The 13900-nt window shown below is 44.8% G+C and overlaps 2 protein-coding genes across 2 annotated transcripts in view; both read left to right on the forward strand.

The window, feature by feature from the left end:
* Positions 1-13900, forward strand: part of LOC133111072 (inactive cell surface hyaluronidase CEMIP2-like) — a 29021-nt gene that overhangs the window by 8691 nt on the left and 6430 nt on the right. Inside the window, exons 7-17 of the mRNA XM_061221232.1 lie at positions 855-1064; positions 1703-1908; positions 2055-2124; positions 2474-2602; positions 3304-3389; positions 4585-4716; positions 5134-5169; positions 6534-6686; positions 7013-7190; positions 8764-8979; positions 12188-12396. Coding sequence (XP_061077216.1) covers positions 855-1064; positions 1703-1908; positions 2055-2124; positions 2474-2602; positions 3304-3389; positions 4585-4716; positions 5134-5169; positions 6534-6686; positions 7013-7190; positions 8764-8979; positions 12188-12396 — 1625 coding nt within the window. The remainder of the gene's footprint in view (positions 1-854; positions 1065-1702; positions 1909-2054; positions 2125-2473; positions 2603-3303; positions 3390-4584; positions 4717-5133; positions 5170-6533; positions 6687-7012; positions 7191-8763; positions 8980-12187; positions 12397-13900) is intronic.
* The window catches only part of LOC133111561 (cell migration-inducing and hyaluronan-binding protein-like), a 47701-nt gene that overhangs the window by 4214 nt on the left and 29587 nt on the right, over positions 1-13900 (forward strand). The window lies entirely within an intron of this gene.

The following is a 13900-nucleotide window of genomic DNA, read 5'->3' on the forward strand; positions in this document are numbered from 1 at the left end:
GAAAGCCACCCAGACTTTAGGGATTTCATTGGGACATTTTTGTGCTCATTCAGTAGATTATGTTCATCAGGTTTTGTGGAAATCTTAGCATGTGGAAGTTGTTTAATTTTAAATGTCATCTTTAAATGTAGCGCCACCTAGTGGCTAATTTGATGCTATATTGAAAGGGGATATAAGGGCGACCTTTTCTGTCCATCCTGCCAAAGCTAACACTGAACATCTGTCGTGAGTAGAAGTAGAAAATACTTTTTATGTTTTAAGTTACTGTTTGCTTGACAAGTTACCTCATTGGCAATTCTCGAAATGAGTCAAACTGGCTCACGTCATTGGCATATTTTTGTCTTATTTAGCAAAAAGGTAATAGAGGTAAGAATTTAAGTATAAGTATAAGACTAAAATACTTGTTGAGATTGACTTATGTCTTGGTGTTTGCAGTGCAGGTCTTTGTTTATCCATCATATCTCAGAAATTACGATCTGTAATTTCTGCCATTCATTCTCTATGAAAATTTTCAACAAGTACTGTTAATTATCTTGGAAACTCTTCCGAATTTTGGAAAGTTGTCTACAAGCATATCAATCACGACCATGCCTTACAGTTGAGAGAGATAGTGGACAAAATTCCTTTCCTTTGATTCATTTGCAATCAGACACTTTACAAACTTAAAATGTTAGAGTGGGCAAAATTTCACTTTTATAATAAAATAAATCTGTCCTGTATTGGGAGGCACAGGGCTAGCTAGTGAGGAAATGTACTCCCTCACCATGGAGGCGGCAGGAGAATTCAGAGAGAGACCTCTGAGAATCTGCCCAGATATAAACATAGCCATATAGCAGCTCTGTTTGTCTCTTCAGATCCAGAAAGGGTTCCGCTCATTCCACATGTCCGGAGTTGAGCTAATCGGACTGGGCCAACAGAACCGGGGCAGCTACCCTGTGCACTTCCACCTGGCAGGGGACGTGGACCAAAGGGGAGGGTATGACCCCCCCACCTACCTGGACAACCTGTCTGTCCACCACTGCTTCTCCAGATGTGTCACTGTGCACAACACACATGGGCTGCTGGTATGTACTCTATTCAACTCGTAACAACAACTTTCATTATGAGTCAAACCACTAACAGATGCATTTAATCTAATCACCATTATCAACTTAATTTAATCACATTCAAAACCAATACAAATGTTCAATAGCATTCCCAACCATTACCATTTGTTCACGATAACAAATTGATTTCCCCCGCCCCCCTTTCTGATATCCCTATCCCTCTTGTCTAACCCCCCCCCCAAAAAAATAAATTGCACTTATGATGACTATATGTTTAGAACAGCACTTCCTATGTATTTTCCTAGTTATGGATGTGATGCTTTGACTTGTGGAAGAACCTATGCACTTGTAAATCACTTTGGATTAAAAGAGTCTGCAAATGACTAAAATGTAAATGTATATTAATAAACTTAATCACAAACCAAACCAAACTCGCTGCATTTATTCACAAACCACGGCTAGATTAATTTTGGAACTGACCACAGAATTACCAGCTTTCACAAACCAAACCATTAACAGTTGTCTTTGTGATTTTGAGATGGTTGCCCAAAAGTGACCATTAGAGTTAGACTGGGCATGTTTTATACGGTTCTGGAGGTGTGTCCTTCCCTGAGAGTGACAGCTAGACTCATCTCCCTCTCCCCTGTGTGTTCTAGGTGAAGGATGTAGTGGGGTACGACACTTTGGGCCACTGCTTCTTCCTGGAGGATGGTGTGGAGCAGAGGAACACCTTCTACCACAATCTGGGTCTCCTGACCCGCCCCGGCACCATCCTGCCTACTGACAGGGATGAGACCATGTGCCTGCGCATCCGTGCCGCTGTCTATGGAGATTACACCCCCAGCCCCAGCACCGACTGCATGTGAGCCTTATGAACCAAATCACTGTCTTTTTGAAATCATTATCAAATTTACCAATATATTTTGTGTTTTTTATACCATCAGCAGTCTTGCAGGGGTCTTGTACAGATTGGTTATTCTGATGTTTTGCTATTTGTTTCTCGCACAGGGCAGTCAGCACATTTTGGATTGCAAATCCCAATAATAACCTCATCGGCAATGCAGCTGCTGGCTCCCAGGTACCGGGTCGCTCTTTGACATTTTCTCTAATGTATTTACGAAGAGTTTAATAATAAAATGTAATGGCAGGAATTCCATTAGCCATGCTACAGAGCCGCTGCTCAGGTCAAATCGATTAATCGCCTCTGGCCATGCGTTCTGCCGTTGATCGGAATCCATCTTGAAAGAGTTATGTGAGCTAATGTGAACACAACCAACAGTCAACATGAACCGCTGTTGTTCTCCCAATAAGGTTACTGTCATAAATGTCCTTGTTTTAAGCTAAGGTTTTATCCTATGTCCTGTGTGCTATGTGTGTGGGTAGAGCTTGCCTTACCCAGAATTCCATGCACTCTCTCTTCCTGGCAGGATGTGGGAATGTGGTTTATTTTCCATCGTGTTCCTACGGGGCTGTCCGAAGGCTGGTACCCAGAAGGCCAGGCAGAGCTGACGCCGTTGGGAGTATTTCGGAACAACAGGGTGCACTCCAACTTTAAAGTAAGTCACATACCTTCCCTCTCAGTCCCCTTCACCATTTACCTGCTGTCTATTTCAAGTTGCATCTGGGTAATTAATCACATTACTTGCTTTTTAATAAGCTGCTCTTTAAATACAGAAAATACTAATGCTATTACAGTTACTGAATTTTTCAGAGCAGCAGCATGCTTTGGTGATTTGTTTGCAAAATATTGAAATTTGACATCTCATATTTGCTCTAAAATATGAGTGTACAATTATTGAAAAGATTTTTTTAAATATCCAGCCAAGGAAAATATTTTAATGAGAAAATGGTCTTCCAAATATGAGTTTTCACTTTTAATCGAATACAAAGCAGCCTGCAGAACTGAGTTTTTCGGAGTTGCCTCTATTCATATTCTGTATTTTTGGAACCTTTTCTATGTGAGTACTTCTAGGATAAAGGTAGTACCTTTTACTAGCCTCTCCTTGGGATTTGCAAATGCAGCTTAGCAAAGTCACACTTGCTCAAAATGAGACAGGAATACCCTTTCTAATGAAACCCTACTTTCCTTGGCTTTACATTTGTCTGCACGTGTTTGGTCATGGTTGTGTGTGGAGGTCCATGCATGCATGTATGTACATGCATCCATGTGTATGCGCTTATGCATGTGTGTGCCTGTGTGCACATGTTTATACCTGTATGTGGGAGTGGTGACAGCTGTGCTGTGATTGATCTATAGGCTGGGCTCTTTATTGGAAAGGGGGTGAAGACCACACACGCCAGCGCTAACAATCCCAGGGAGTACCTGACGATTGACAATGCCAGGTACAGCACACGCGCCCTGCCACTTACTGCCCCGCCCTGCCACTTACTGCCACACCCTGTCTTTAGCCTCTGTCCATCTGCCCCAGTGAGCGAGGGGGTGCTTGGACTCACTCTTCTCTGCTTTAATAACCTTGCGCTAAATGAGAGGTTGCTTGGTGGAAAATGACAGTACTGCAGTCTTAGTTGCAGCTTGTGTAAGCTACTATAAGTGCCATGCCCCCACACAATGCCCTGAATCCTGCACTGTAACAACAAGCATGTTTGGACCCAGAGCTATTTTATATGCGTGGCACGTTCTATTTGTCCTTGTTGGGGCATGTTTATTCATTCCGGTCAGTGAATATTTCTCATTCATCACACCCTCTCAATGAAATTTATGGATGTGTGAGGTGGATTTGTTGTTCCATTAAGTGGTTACATATCAAAATGTGTTTCATGGCCCCAATGAGTGTTTTAAATCATGTGTTTATAGCAGCAGTCCGCTGTTTGTTACAATACAAGCCTGCATCAAATAGCTTTTAATGGGCCCAGAAGCTGCACAGGGCCATAACCACTTCTCGTTGAAGGTGGATGCTCTTTTTCCATTTGAGCCAAATAAATTATTTGGAGGACTAGCTGGGAGCACTCAGCTTAATCTTCATTTTCTGTGTCTGTTTTCCGGGAAGCTGAGCACCCCTCGTTGACCAATGAATGTTTGTTGCCTGAGGATGTGTAGGAAACAACGTGTGTGCTTACTTTTTCTGTGTAAAAGGCGTCACTCAGTCTGATAATTCCATGCTAATGAACCCAGAACTGGTGCTGAGATGGGACTCAATGCTGTCATTATAGCACATACAGCTGCTATATTTGGACTTGTGAGCATCTCCTATTCTCCCAGGAGCTAATCACACAAGTCTGCAGCTGAGATGCTCCATTTCCCAGGAAACATGCTGTCAGACCAGACTTAATAACCACACATGGACTGTGCTCTCAGTCTAGAGTTTATAACCACATAGTGACCGTGCTCAGACTAGAGTTTATAACCGGGCAGTGATCGTGCTCTTAGATTAAAGTTTATAACCGCACAGTGATCGTGCTCTCAGATTAAAGTTTATAACCGCACAGTGACTGTGGTCTCAGATTACAGTTTATAACCACACAGTGACCATGTTCTCAGATTAAAATGAATAACAGCATAGCTCTTTGTTCCTCACAGGTACCGGCCCCACATGGATGCAGACCCCACCAAGCCGCGTGCCGCTGCCCTCATTGATGGTCTGATAGCCTTTAAGAACAATGACCATGGAGCGTGGGCCCGAGGAGGAGACGTCATCTTTAAGAATTGTGGGTAAGCACAAGGGTCTTTCCAGCTCTCATCAAGGCAGCACGGGCCCAGAAAATGTTAAGTTCCCCAAAGGAAATCTGGTGCCTGTTTTAATTATAATGATTATTTTCAAATCGGACTTCAAAGACCACAGGAATTTGGGATTTGTGGATGACTGTGAAGCCCTTTTTATGAGAGGAAAAAGGAGCAGTGGACTGAAATTATTGAACAGTAGAGAAGGCGAGAAATTCTGCTGTAATTCCCTCCATATGCTTGGAATATGAAGCGCTCTGCTGTGCTTTCATACACGTGTGTCTCTCAGATGGACCTGTTTTGAAAAAACTGCCCGTACAGATAACTCTGCAGATGAACTGTAAGAACATAATAGTGTTTTCTTCTGTGACACTGCTCCTCAACACCACAATCTTTACTGTTTTACAGGTTTGCAGACAATGGCATTGGACTCACACTAGCAAGGTATGGTACTGCCAGGCACCTTCCCCTCACACAGCCACTGTGAAAAAGCAATCTCCTGTAAAGCAGTATCCCAGTATTCACTCACTCGCTTGCTCACTCACTTGCTCAATCAAGTACAGTAGGTCAGTCAAAACAATCTGAAGTACAGCAAAAAGAGCTGCAGTTTGCGCGCTTTTCACACACTTTCGCTCTCATTTCCTGTCATTTGTATGAATACATAATTCATGTCTTTGTGATGCAACTTTCTCTTAAATATCCATCTCAATTTTCCCAGCAATGAAATTTGGACACACCTCTATTTCAGGATGTTTTATGGCCAAATTGAAGAGACTCTTTTTTGCTCCAAGATAAATTGGCTTTGACATTATAAAGGAAACTAGGGACTGGCCACGATTCTGCATTACCACTAGATGACACGAAGGCTGAGAAAGAGGAGTCCCAGCCACTGAACAGAACATGTTCTTGGTGCTGTTAGAAAAAGGGCCACTGTACTGTAGTATGCAGGACCTACACAACCTGCATTTAGACACCAGGGTCATATAAACACCTCAACCTGAACTTAAATCCAGGTTAAGTTAAATCTGTCTGTCCTAACAACCTTTGGTAATTTAAGCCAATTTAAAATTAGCATAATGGACAGTCATCCACAAAATTGGAAGAGACATCCAATTAAAACAAGCTCTTCATTAAGTAGAAAGCGCTTAATCCAAAATCTGTCAGAAAACGAAAGCTTGTCCATGCCTTGAGATAGCATTGAAGTCCTGCAGAATTAACGCACCTATTTGCACGCCATTAATGGCTTAATTAAACTTCCATTAGCCTCACTTCATCCATTAGCTTCTCCTCACTTGTTGACCCCATTTGCGCTTCTGTGTGTTCATGAGAGACTCGTGACCTTCAAGACTCTGTGCGAATAAGACTAGCAAAGGTGTGGGTGAGGTCAGGCGAGGGGGGAATCTGCTCACCTTGTTCTGAGCCCCAAAGAGACAGGGTCATGGAAGGTCCTCTCATCTGCTGATGAGCTTATCAGTGCTTAATTACTGCGTGCATATTAATGATGGCAGAATCCTCAGCTGGTGTCCTTCAACCACTTCTCATTTCTGGCATCTTTACAGAGTCTTTTTCCGAAGCATACACAGACAGAGATGGAAAATAGATCAGTCTTCAGAAGGAACAAATTTAAGCTCCCTCTCTGTTTCTGTTTTCCTTTTCTTGGAAAGGCACATTGTGATAGCAAGTGTGTCCCAGAAAACTGCTAACATCTCGTGTTCTGTTATACTTCTCAATGTGATTGATGGTTTCAGGATGAGCCAATTATTTCCCTCAACCCCTTTTAATATAACCCTGTTTTCTTCCTTGTTCAGCGATGGAACTTTCCCCACTGATGAAGGTTCAAGCCTGGAGGTGACAGACTCAATATTTGTGGGGGAGAGCAGTAATGTGGGCAGCCATGGAGGCCAGAACAGATACTGGGGCAAAGGCACTAACAACATATACAGAACACTCCCCCGAAACAAGTAAGTATTTTCAATAGAGGGCTCTCCAATTTTTCAATTATTTTTCTAGTGTACTATAATTCATCAGTGTCTACACTGTCATATTTTCTCTCTCTCTTTCTTGCTCTGTATCCCCTGAACACTTGCTGCAGCTCTTTGACTAATTCCTTTAGCAGCAGTGTGTGTGTGCGTTCGTTTTTATTGACTGGGAGAATGAAGTTTAATATTCTATGCTAAGTGCAAGGTACAGTAAGCCAGTCCAGGAGTGATGCCATTTGAGGAAAATGCTAATATGAAGTCTTCAAAGTAAAGGCTGAATTTTGTTTTTGTACATGGTATTTGTTTAGGACTTTCCCGATTCGGGGGTTCCAGGTGTATGATGGTCCAGTGAGGCTTACCAGATGCACTTTTAAGAAGTTCTCCCCCACCGTGGATCGGTTCTCCAGTGCCGTTGGGTTCTCTATGAAGAACGCCTGGCAGGGAAGCCCCCAGAACAACATCTCTGCCGTCAAGATGGAGAGAACGGTAAGTGCACCAGGAAGCTCCATGAGCAGGGATGGAGTCATCGTGTTGGGTGGGACACGTGCAGGTGGGGTGGAGCAGGGCGGTGGTGAAATCAGCACCCCTGTCCCATCTCTGATCTTAAGTTCTGGGTTTTGTTTGGGTTTATTTCTCTCATAGTTCTGTGAAGAATGTGTCTTTGTACTGTAAAAATCTACCTTCAACTTTGCCAAAACTGCGCTCTGTGGACCATTAAAATATTTTAAGCTTTGGGTGGAAAATTCATTTAGGGGGTTATGGAGAGGACAGAGATCGCATCGTTCCCAGTCTCACCTCCCGCTCTGCACCGGAGCCAGTTTAAGGTCACTGTCTGCTCTCCTGGGACAGGGGGTCTACATACTGGCTGTCTCGCTCAAGCCGCAGATCGTAACCTGCAATTTTATGGTTCCTAAAGCTCATTGTTTGTGACGTGCCAGTCAGAGACGCGGAGGGCTGTTTAACAGTGAGTTGCATTGTAGGAGAAAGTTAACCTGAGACAGGGAATATCCCCATATTGTGCTGTCTGCATGCTCTGAGGTCTACGTACGTAGCTGTGTGTTGCTGTGTCATCGCCACCAAGCTGTGGTTACAGTGTCACGTTCTGAAGCAACATGCCAGTCCCTGCAGAGAGGCCTTGTGGGTCACTATTACCCTGCTTCTCACCCCTGTGTGGGATTAAGGCTCCTAAAACAGTACAGTCCCTGTTCTGGGATGTATCTTCCACACAATCCTTGTCTCCCTCTTTGTAGAAGTGCTAAATCACGAAATGAGAGGGAGCCTTTGACTTATCCATGGTTATCCTCCTCATGGTTAAATGATCTATTCCCCGTAACAAGTGCATATTAGAAACCTCTAAGCACTTGCTCTTCCCTGCACACACTCCTGTTTAACCTCCCCCTTCCCTAACCTACCCTAACCTACCATAACCTGCCCTAACCTACCACATGAGCAGAAGTGCCTTTCAGGTCCTGATTGGCAGATCCTCCCACATTGTAACAGTATCTCCAAGCTCAGCTATGCACTAGCAAATGAACTGCAAGTGTGTATATAGGTTGTTAATGGAAATGGAGCCTGCGAGTCTCAGCTCTGTGCTCTTGGCACTGACGGCTCCAGCATAGAGCAAGGATGAGGCCCAGAGCTGAAGCAGATGTGCTGTGTGGGCTCCCTGAGGAAGCCCGGTGCATGCCATCTCAGCCTCTCGCTCTCCCTCAGATGGAAAGAGTTTACCTTTCTCTGCCTGCTGCGGGATTCAGGAACAGCAGCCAATAGAATGTAATGCCATAAGGGGGGTAGAGCTCAATCATCGCTCAGTTTGCGGAATAGCAGATGATTGGTAATCTGGCTCCATACTATAGATTGTTTTACAGTGGGACTGTAGGGTCTTCTTGTTAATGGGGATTAATGAGATACCTCTGCCAGGTACCATTGCGACAGTGTCTCAGAGCACAGATTCTGTCAATCAAGTGCCCCCTGTGTAGACTGCATAATCTCAGTGCTAGGGTCCCAACAATAGAAAATTGTTCTGTAATAATGACATGGACTTCTCCCTGAACTCTAGGTGGGTCTGAATTTATTCTTTGGCCAGCCGGGCCCATGGTTCGGGGCTAATGACATGGATGGGGACAAGACAGCCATCTTCCATGACCTGGATGGCTCTCTGACGGGGTACCCAGACTGCTATGTGGCACGGGCCGATAACTACCTGATCCGGCACCCTGGCTGCCTCACTGTGCCCCGGTGGAATGGTGTGATCTGCCACGGACAATATGCACAGGTGAGACCTGTCATGGTCCTCTGACCTTCGACCCTTCTACCTTCTCTGTGCTTTGCCTCGCAACAGTGGGCTCATTCCAATCGCTTATTTTTCTTGTCTTTTTTTCTTTTTCTTGCTCCACCCACCGGGGAATTGAGAAAAAATGTGAACTTAGGCAAATGGAATATCCTTGCTCCTTCAAACATCAGCTCAAAGCCACGTCAATAATGTGGCCGATATGTTGCAGATGGGGAGAGCTGGATCCACTGGTCGATCATTTACAGTATACGCGAGGCTTTCTGAAACAATGCTTCCAGAAAGGATGCCCTGCTATGTCTTTGCTCAAAGGCATGATTGGGAGTCCCTAACTTCTACTTCTTGCTCCTAGACGGAATGTTTAAGGAGTTAGAATACCCTTAATGATTGTTAAGGGCAAGTAAAAGTACAAGAAAAAATAAGAGAAAAATAAGCAATTGGAATGAGCCCAGTGTCTTAGACAGGCTAATCTATACTCTCCACTCATAAGCTACTCTACAGTCTCCACACTGTAGCTTGCAGGCAGATCTACACATGCTTCTCCTAATCTCCTGATCCCAGGAGAACTAATTTGGCAGGAATTAGTGGAGCCTGCAACTGGTGTGATGGAGCAAGTTGCCTCCTTGGGCAGCCATATTTATTTGTGTTATGCGTGTTAATGAACTCTGCAGTGAATAATGAGACTGGCCCACAACTGTGCCATGGTGTCTAAAGCATCAAAGCGTGACCGCAGGGGTGGCAGTAATGCAGGAGAGCCCTCCTAGGGCTTGGGGGACCACTAAGGACAGGAGGCCTCTCAGAGCCAGGGCATTTGTGGATTTTTCCAGATGGCTTCCTGAGTGCGTGTTCCGAAAGGGGTCTTCAAAGGCGAGCTGTCGCGAAGCGGTTCAGATGGTACTGACCCGCGTGTGATTTAGTGCCCGGGGAGCAGGGGGGCGCTCTCTAGACTCCACGGTGGACTGCTTCCTGTCTCTCTACAGAGCTGCGGTGCTGGAGCTACAGTGACTCCATTCAGATAACCCAAGGCGGCCTCGCGTGTCAGCCACACTGAATTACCCCATTCAAATACCTCAACAAAACGATTGTTTCCCCCCCCCCCCCTTCTCTGCTCTTTCTCTGAAACAACGGGAGAATGCAGCGTGTTGGCACGCTATGTCTGCTGTGACATTCGCAGAGCTAAAGCAATCACCTGACTGGCGTCTCGTTCTCTTGTCTTAAGTATGTGCTGTGGCTCTTAGTGAAGACCTGTATCCCAGACCTGGCGTGTCTCTCCAGATTTGTGCTTTCGGAGTAAACAGCTGCTTATGAATGCTCTCTTCAGGTCCAGGCATGGGAGGGCTGACAGTGATATGCCCGCTGAAACAAGTGGGAACAGGCTGGGGAGACTTTGCACGGGCTGTAAAAATGAGAAGGATGTGCGGGAGTGGGTGGGGTGGGTGGGGTTGGGTGACTTGGATTCCACCACAAATCAATTTCTATTTGTTTACTTTTGTTTGAATTTTGTATTATTTATTTGTATACTTTTAGAGATTTCTAAGATGCTGCTGGAACAAATCTGTAGTGATATGAATCTGCTGCTCCATAAAAGCTTGTCACTGTGAGCATGTTCAGACAAGTCTGTCTGTGCTGTGCAGTAGCTCCTGGCTGGACACAATACTAACAGATTTTTATATGGACCCCTGGCAAGGATGCAGTGCCATAACTATGGCTGGGTATTTGTCACGGAAGTCACGGAGGCCATGACCTTAGCCATCGTTTTGGGCAGTTTTGTGACTTTCCAGCCTTTTCTGTGATTTTCCCCAATTTACAGTGTTTTTCCATGATTTCTTGGCAGCTTTGGATGGTAACTGTCAAACTTAGCATAGCCTACAGTGTGATTTGTATCGGCCTAGGCATTTTAACCATATTTCCAAATGCAGGGAGAAACAAAGTATGACAGCGTATGCAGATTCTGGATTGCGCTGAATATTTTACTCACATTTCTAGCAACAACTTCCCGCTGATTTTTCTTCTTTTTTTTTCTTCTTCAAGCCCTTGTTATTGTCGCTACAGTTATGCATATAATGTTCCACTGCTACACGAGATCTATTAATTAATTCACTAAATTATGATTCCTGACACCTTTTTTAGTGTACTGTGATTTTGAACAACTTTTGCGACTCCAGTCCTTATAGGGAAGCTTGGTCTGTGCTCGTAATCAGAACCAGGTTTGAATTGAAGGGCAATCCATCCAAGGCGCATCCTTGGATGAGACCAGTGCCTTAACAGGAAAACCCTTCAGCAGCCCTGTGGTTTATTTGATAAATTGCCCATTTATAGAGCTGGACGCTTGCTGAAATGGCTCTCTGTGTGTCTTCAACATTTCATATGGCAGTGCAACATTTTTACCATCTCATTCCTCAGTGTTGGGGATGAAGGCTAAATGTGGAGTTAATGATCAAACTAATGAAGTATTGCAACAATAGCCTGCAGACTAATGACTTGTGATAACGTGGCTGATGCTGAGGATGGTGGCTTGTGGTCCTGTGACTGATTGGAGGGGGAATGCTGTGGTTGTGATGTAGGCTGAATCTAATTGGCTGTTCCTTGGGTTCCTCTGCGCTGAGGGTCTGAGTGTGTTGAATAAAAGCTCATTCTGAAATCAAAAAGGGGAGCTGCAGCAGTAGCTCTGTGGTCCTATGTGCGCTCTGGTTTTCAAGTCTGCATATGTAGAGCTGGATGGATGTGTTTTCATGTCGCTGCGGTTCAAAGGCGGAGCGACCTCAGCCGCTGCATGACGAATTGCACTATTCTTTTTCCAGTAGAGTTTGAGGTATTTTGAAATCTGGGAGGAACACTGGCCTGCTTTCCTGCTGCCCTAATTTTTCAGGGAACATACCATCCCTCCATTGCAGGGCATGCGCTTCGCTCTGAGCATGTCCGACTGTAAAACACAAAAGGCTGTAATTAGGAGTGTCTATGTTTGGCCTTCCAGTTCTGTGAGGTAGCATTCCGCTGACAGATGAGGTAACAACCGAGGCTGGACTCACCAGGGGCAAAAGGCTCAATTATGGGACATCCGCAATGGGAATATTTTTCCCCAAAAAGAGAGCAGAATACACAAACTGGGCGTGCCCCCTTCCCGCTGCTCCTGAAAGTCTGTGTGCCCTGAGTTGTTTGTTTGTTTCTTAATTATCTCCTCCATGCCTCCCAGCTCTACATCCAGGCCCGTCGGCCGGAGAACCTGACCCTGATCATGACACGGGAGAGGTACCCCAACCACCCGCTCTCCCTGCAGGGGGTCACCCGCGGCGCCCCCTACCAGCAGTACCAGCCTGTGGTCATGCTCCAGCAGGCCTACTCCATCTACTGGCACAGTGGAGTGCCTGAGGAGATCATCCTGTACCCCATAAACTTTGACAGGTACACCCTCACCTGTACCCCATACACTTCAAGGGTTACACCCTCACCGGTACCTCAAACACTTCAACAGGTAGACCTTCACCTGTACCCCATAAACATCAACAGATACACCTTCACCTGTACCCCATAAACATCAACAGATACACCCTCACCTGTACCCCATAAACTTCAATAGATACACCCTCACCTGTACCCCATAAACTACAACAGATACTCCCTCACCTGTACCCCATAAACTACAACAGATACTCCCTCACCTGTACCCCATAAACTACAACAGATACTCCCTCACCTGTACCGCATAAACTACAGCAGGTACACCCTCCAGCTGTAGCCTAACTACACCCTACAACCAGTTCACCCATACTGTACCCCATCAATTAATGCTGTCACCTGTCCACCTGTGCATGTAGCTGTGTGTGCAGTGTACACACTTGTATTCCTATGTGTGCATATTGAAACCCTTGCAGAAGAATTCAAATCAGTGACAGATTTGGATTTGATTTAGCTTTGTTTTCTTTTGTATCTGGAAAAAGATGGATCAAGTTTCAAACTGGCAAGGCTGAAGTTTCCATTTGGAAATCATTATATTTACATGCCCCTGGTGAAACACAGGCTACTTCATAAAACTCTGAAAGCAATTGGCTGTATGAATACACGGCTGCATGAATACAATAGCTGTATATATTTTGACATGATTACCTTGTCTGCCACTGGCCTGTGACAGAACAGAATGCGCAGACAGACGTTTGACAGAGGGTATGAACGCTTCAAATTCCAACACACCTCCTTTTTTAAATTCCTAAAACTGCTCCTCTTCTGCTTTCAAGGCATGATGGGAAATCTTAAAGGTCAGAAAATGTGTAGATTAAGAGGCTCCTGTCAGGCAGACGTGAGAGTGAACTGCGCCTACGTGCGCGGCTGACAGTAGAGGTCATGCCTCCTGGCTGTCACAGCAGCGTTAGTGCTGCAGACTCCCTAGGGCATCTGTGTACGAGCAGCTGTCTTCAGGGCAATCGATGGGCTTCTATGATAGGCAATAGGTCTATGTTTCACCTGGATTTGGAGTGAAAATAACAGAAAAATACACATTCATAGCTATATTCAGTTATAATCTATGAACAGTGTTCATATTCTGTATCAGGCTTTTGAATAATGGAAATTTTACTGATAAAAGCTTAAAGCAGGACAGGGCAAGTAATACTTGGGCTAAGTTTTTGGGTCACATGCATGACACTGGAATTTTCTGAAATTCATAAAAATGGCCCCTCAGCATATTTTGTCTGATTGTTTTGATAAAGAATCACTGTCACTGTAATGCATGGTCTGATTCCTCAGGGAGATGCATGCCCTCAGCTCAAAATAAATATCATTGTTTTGTGTCCGTTTGACAGCCTAATTCTTACCACACACCTGCACTGCCTTTTAGGGGTGCAGAGCAGTTACAGTTTATGGAAGGCTGGGGTATCCCTGCTTTCATTCTCCCTCAAGCTGAAAGACAAGG

Source organism: Conger conger, chromosome 15, assembly GCF_963514075.1.
Source record: "Conger conger chromosome 15, fConCon1.1, whole genome shotgun sequence".
In the NCBI taxonomy this organism is placed as follows: Eukaryota; Metazoa; Chordata; class Actinopteri; order Anguilliformes; family Congridae; genus Conger; species Conger conger.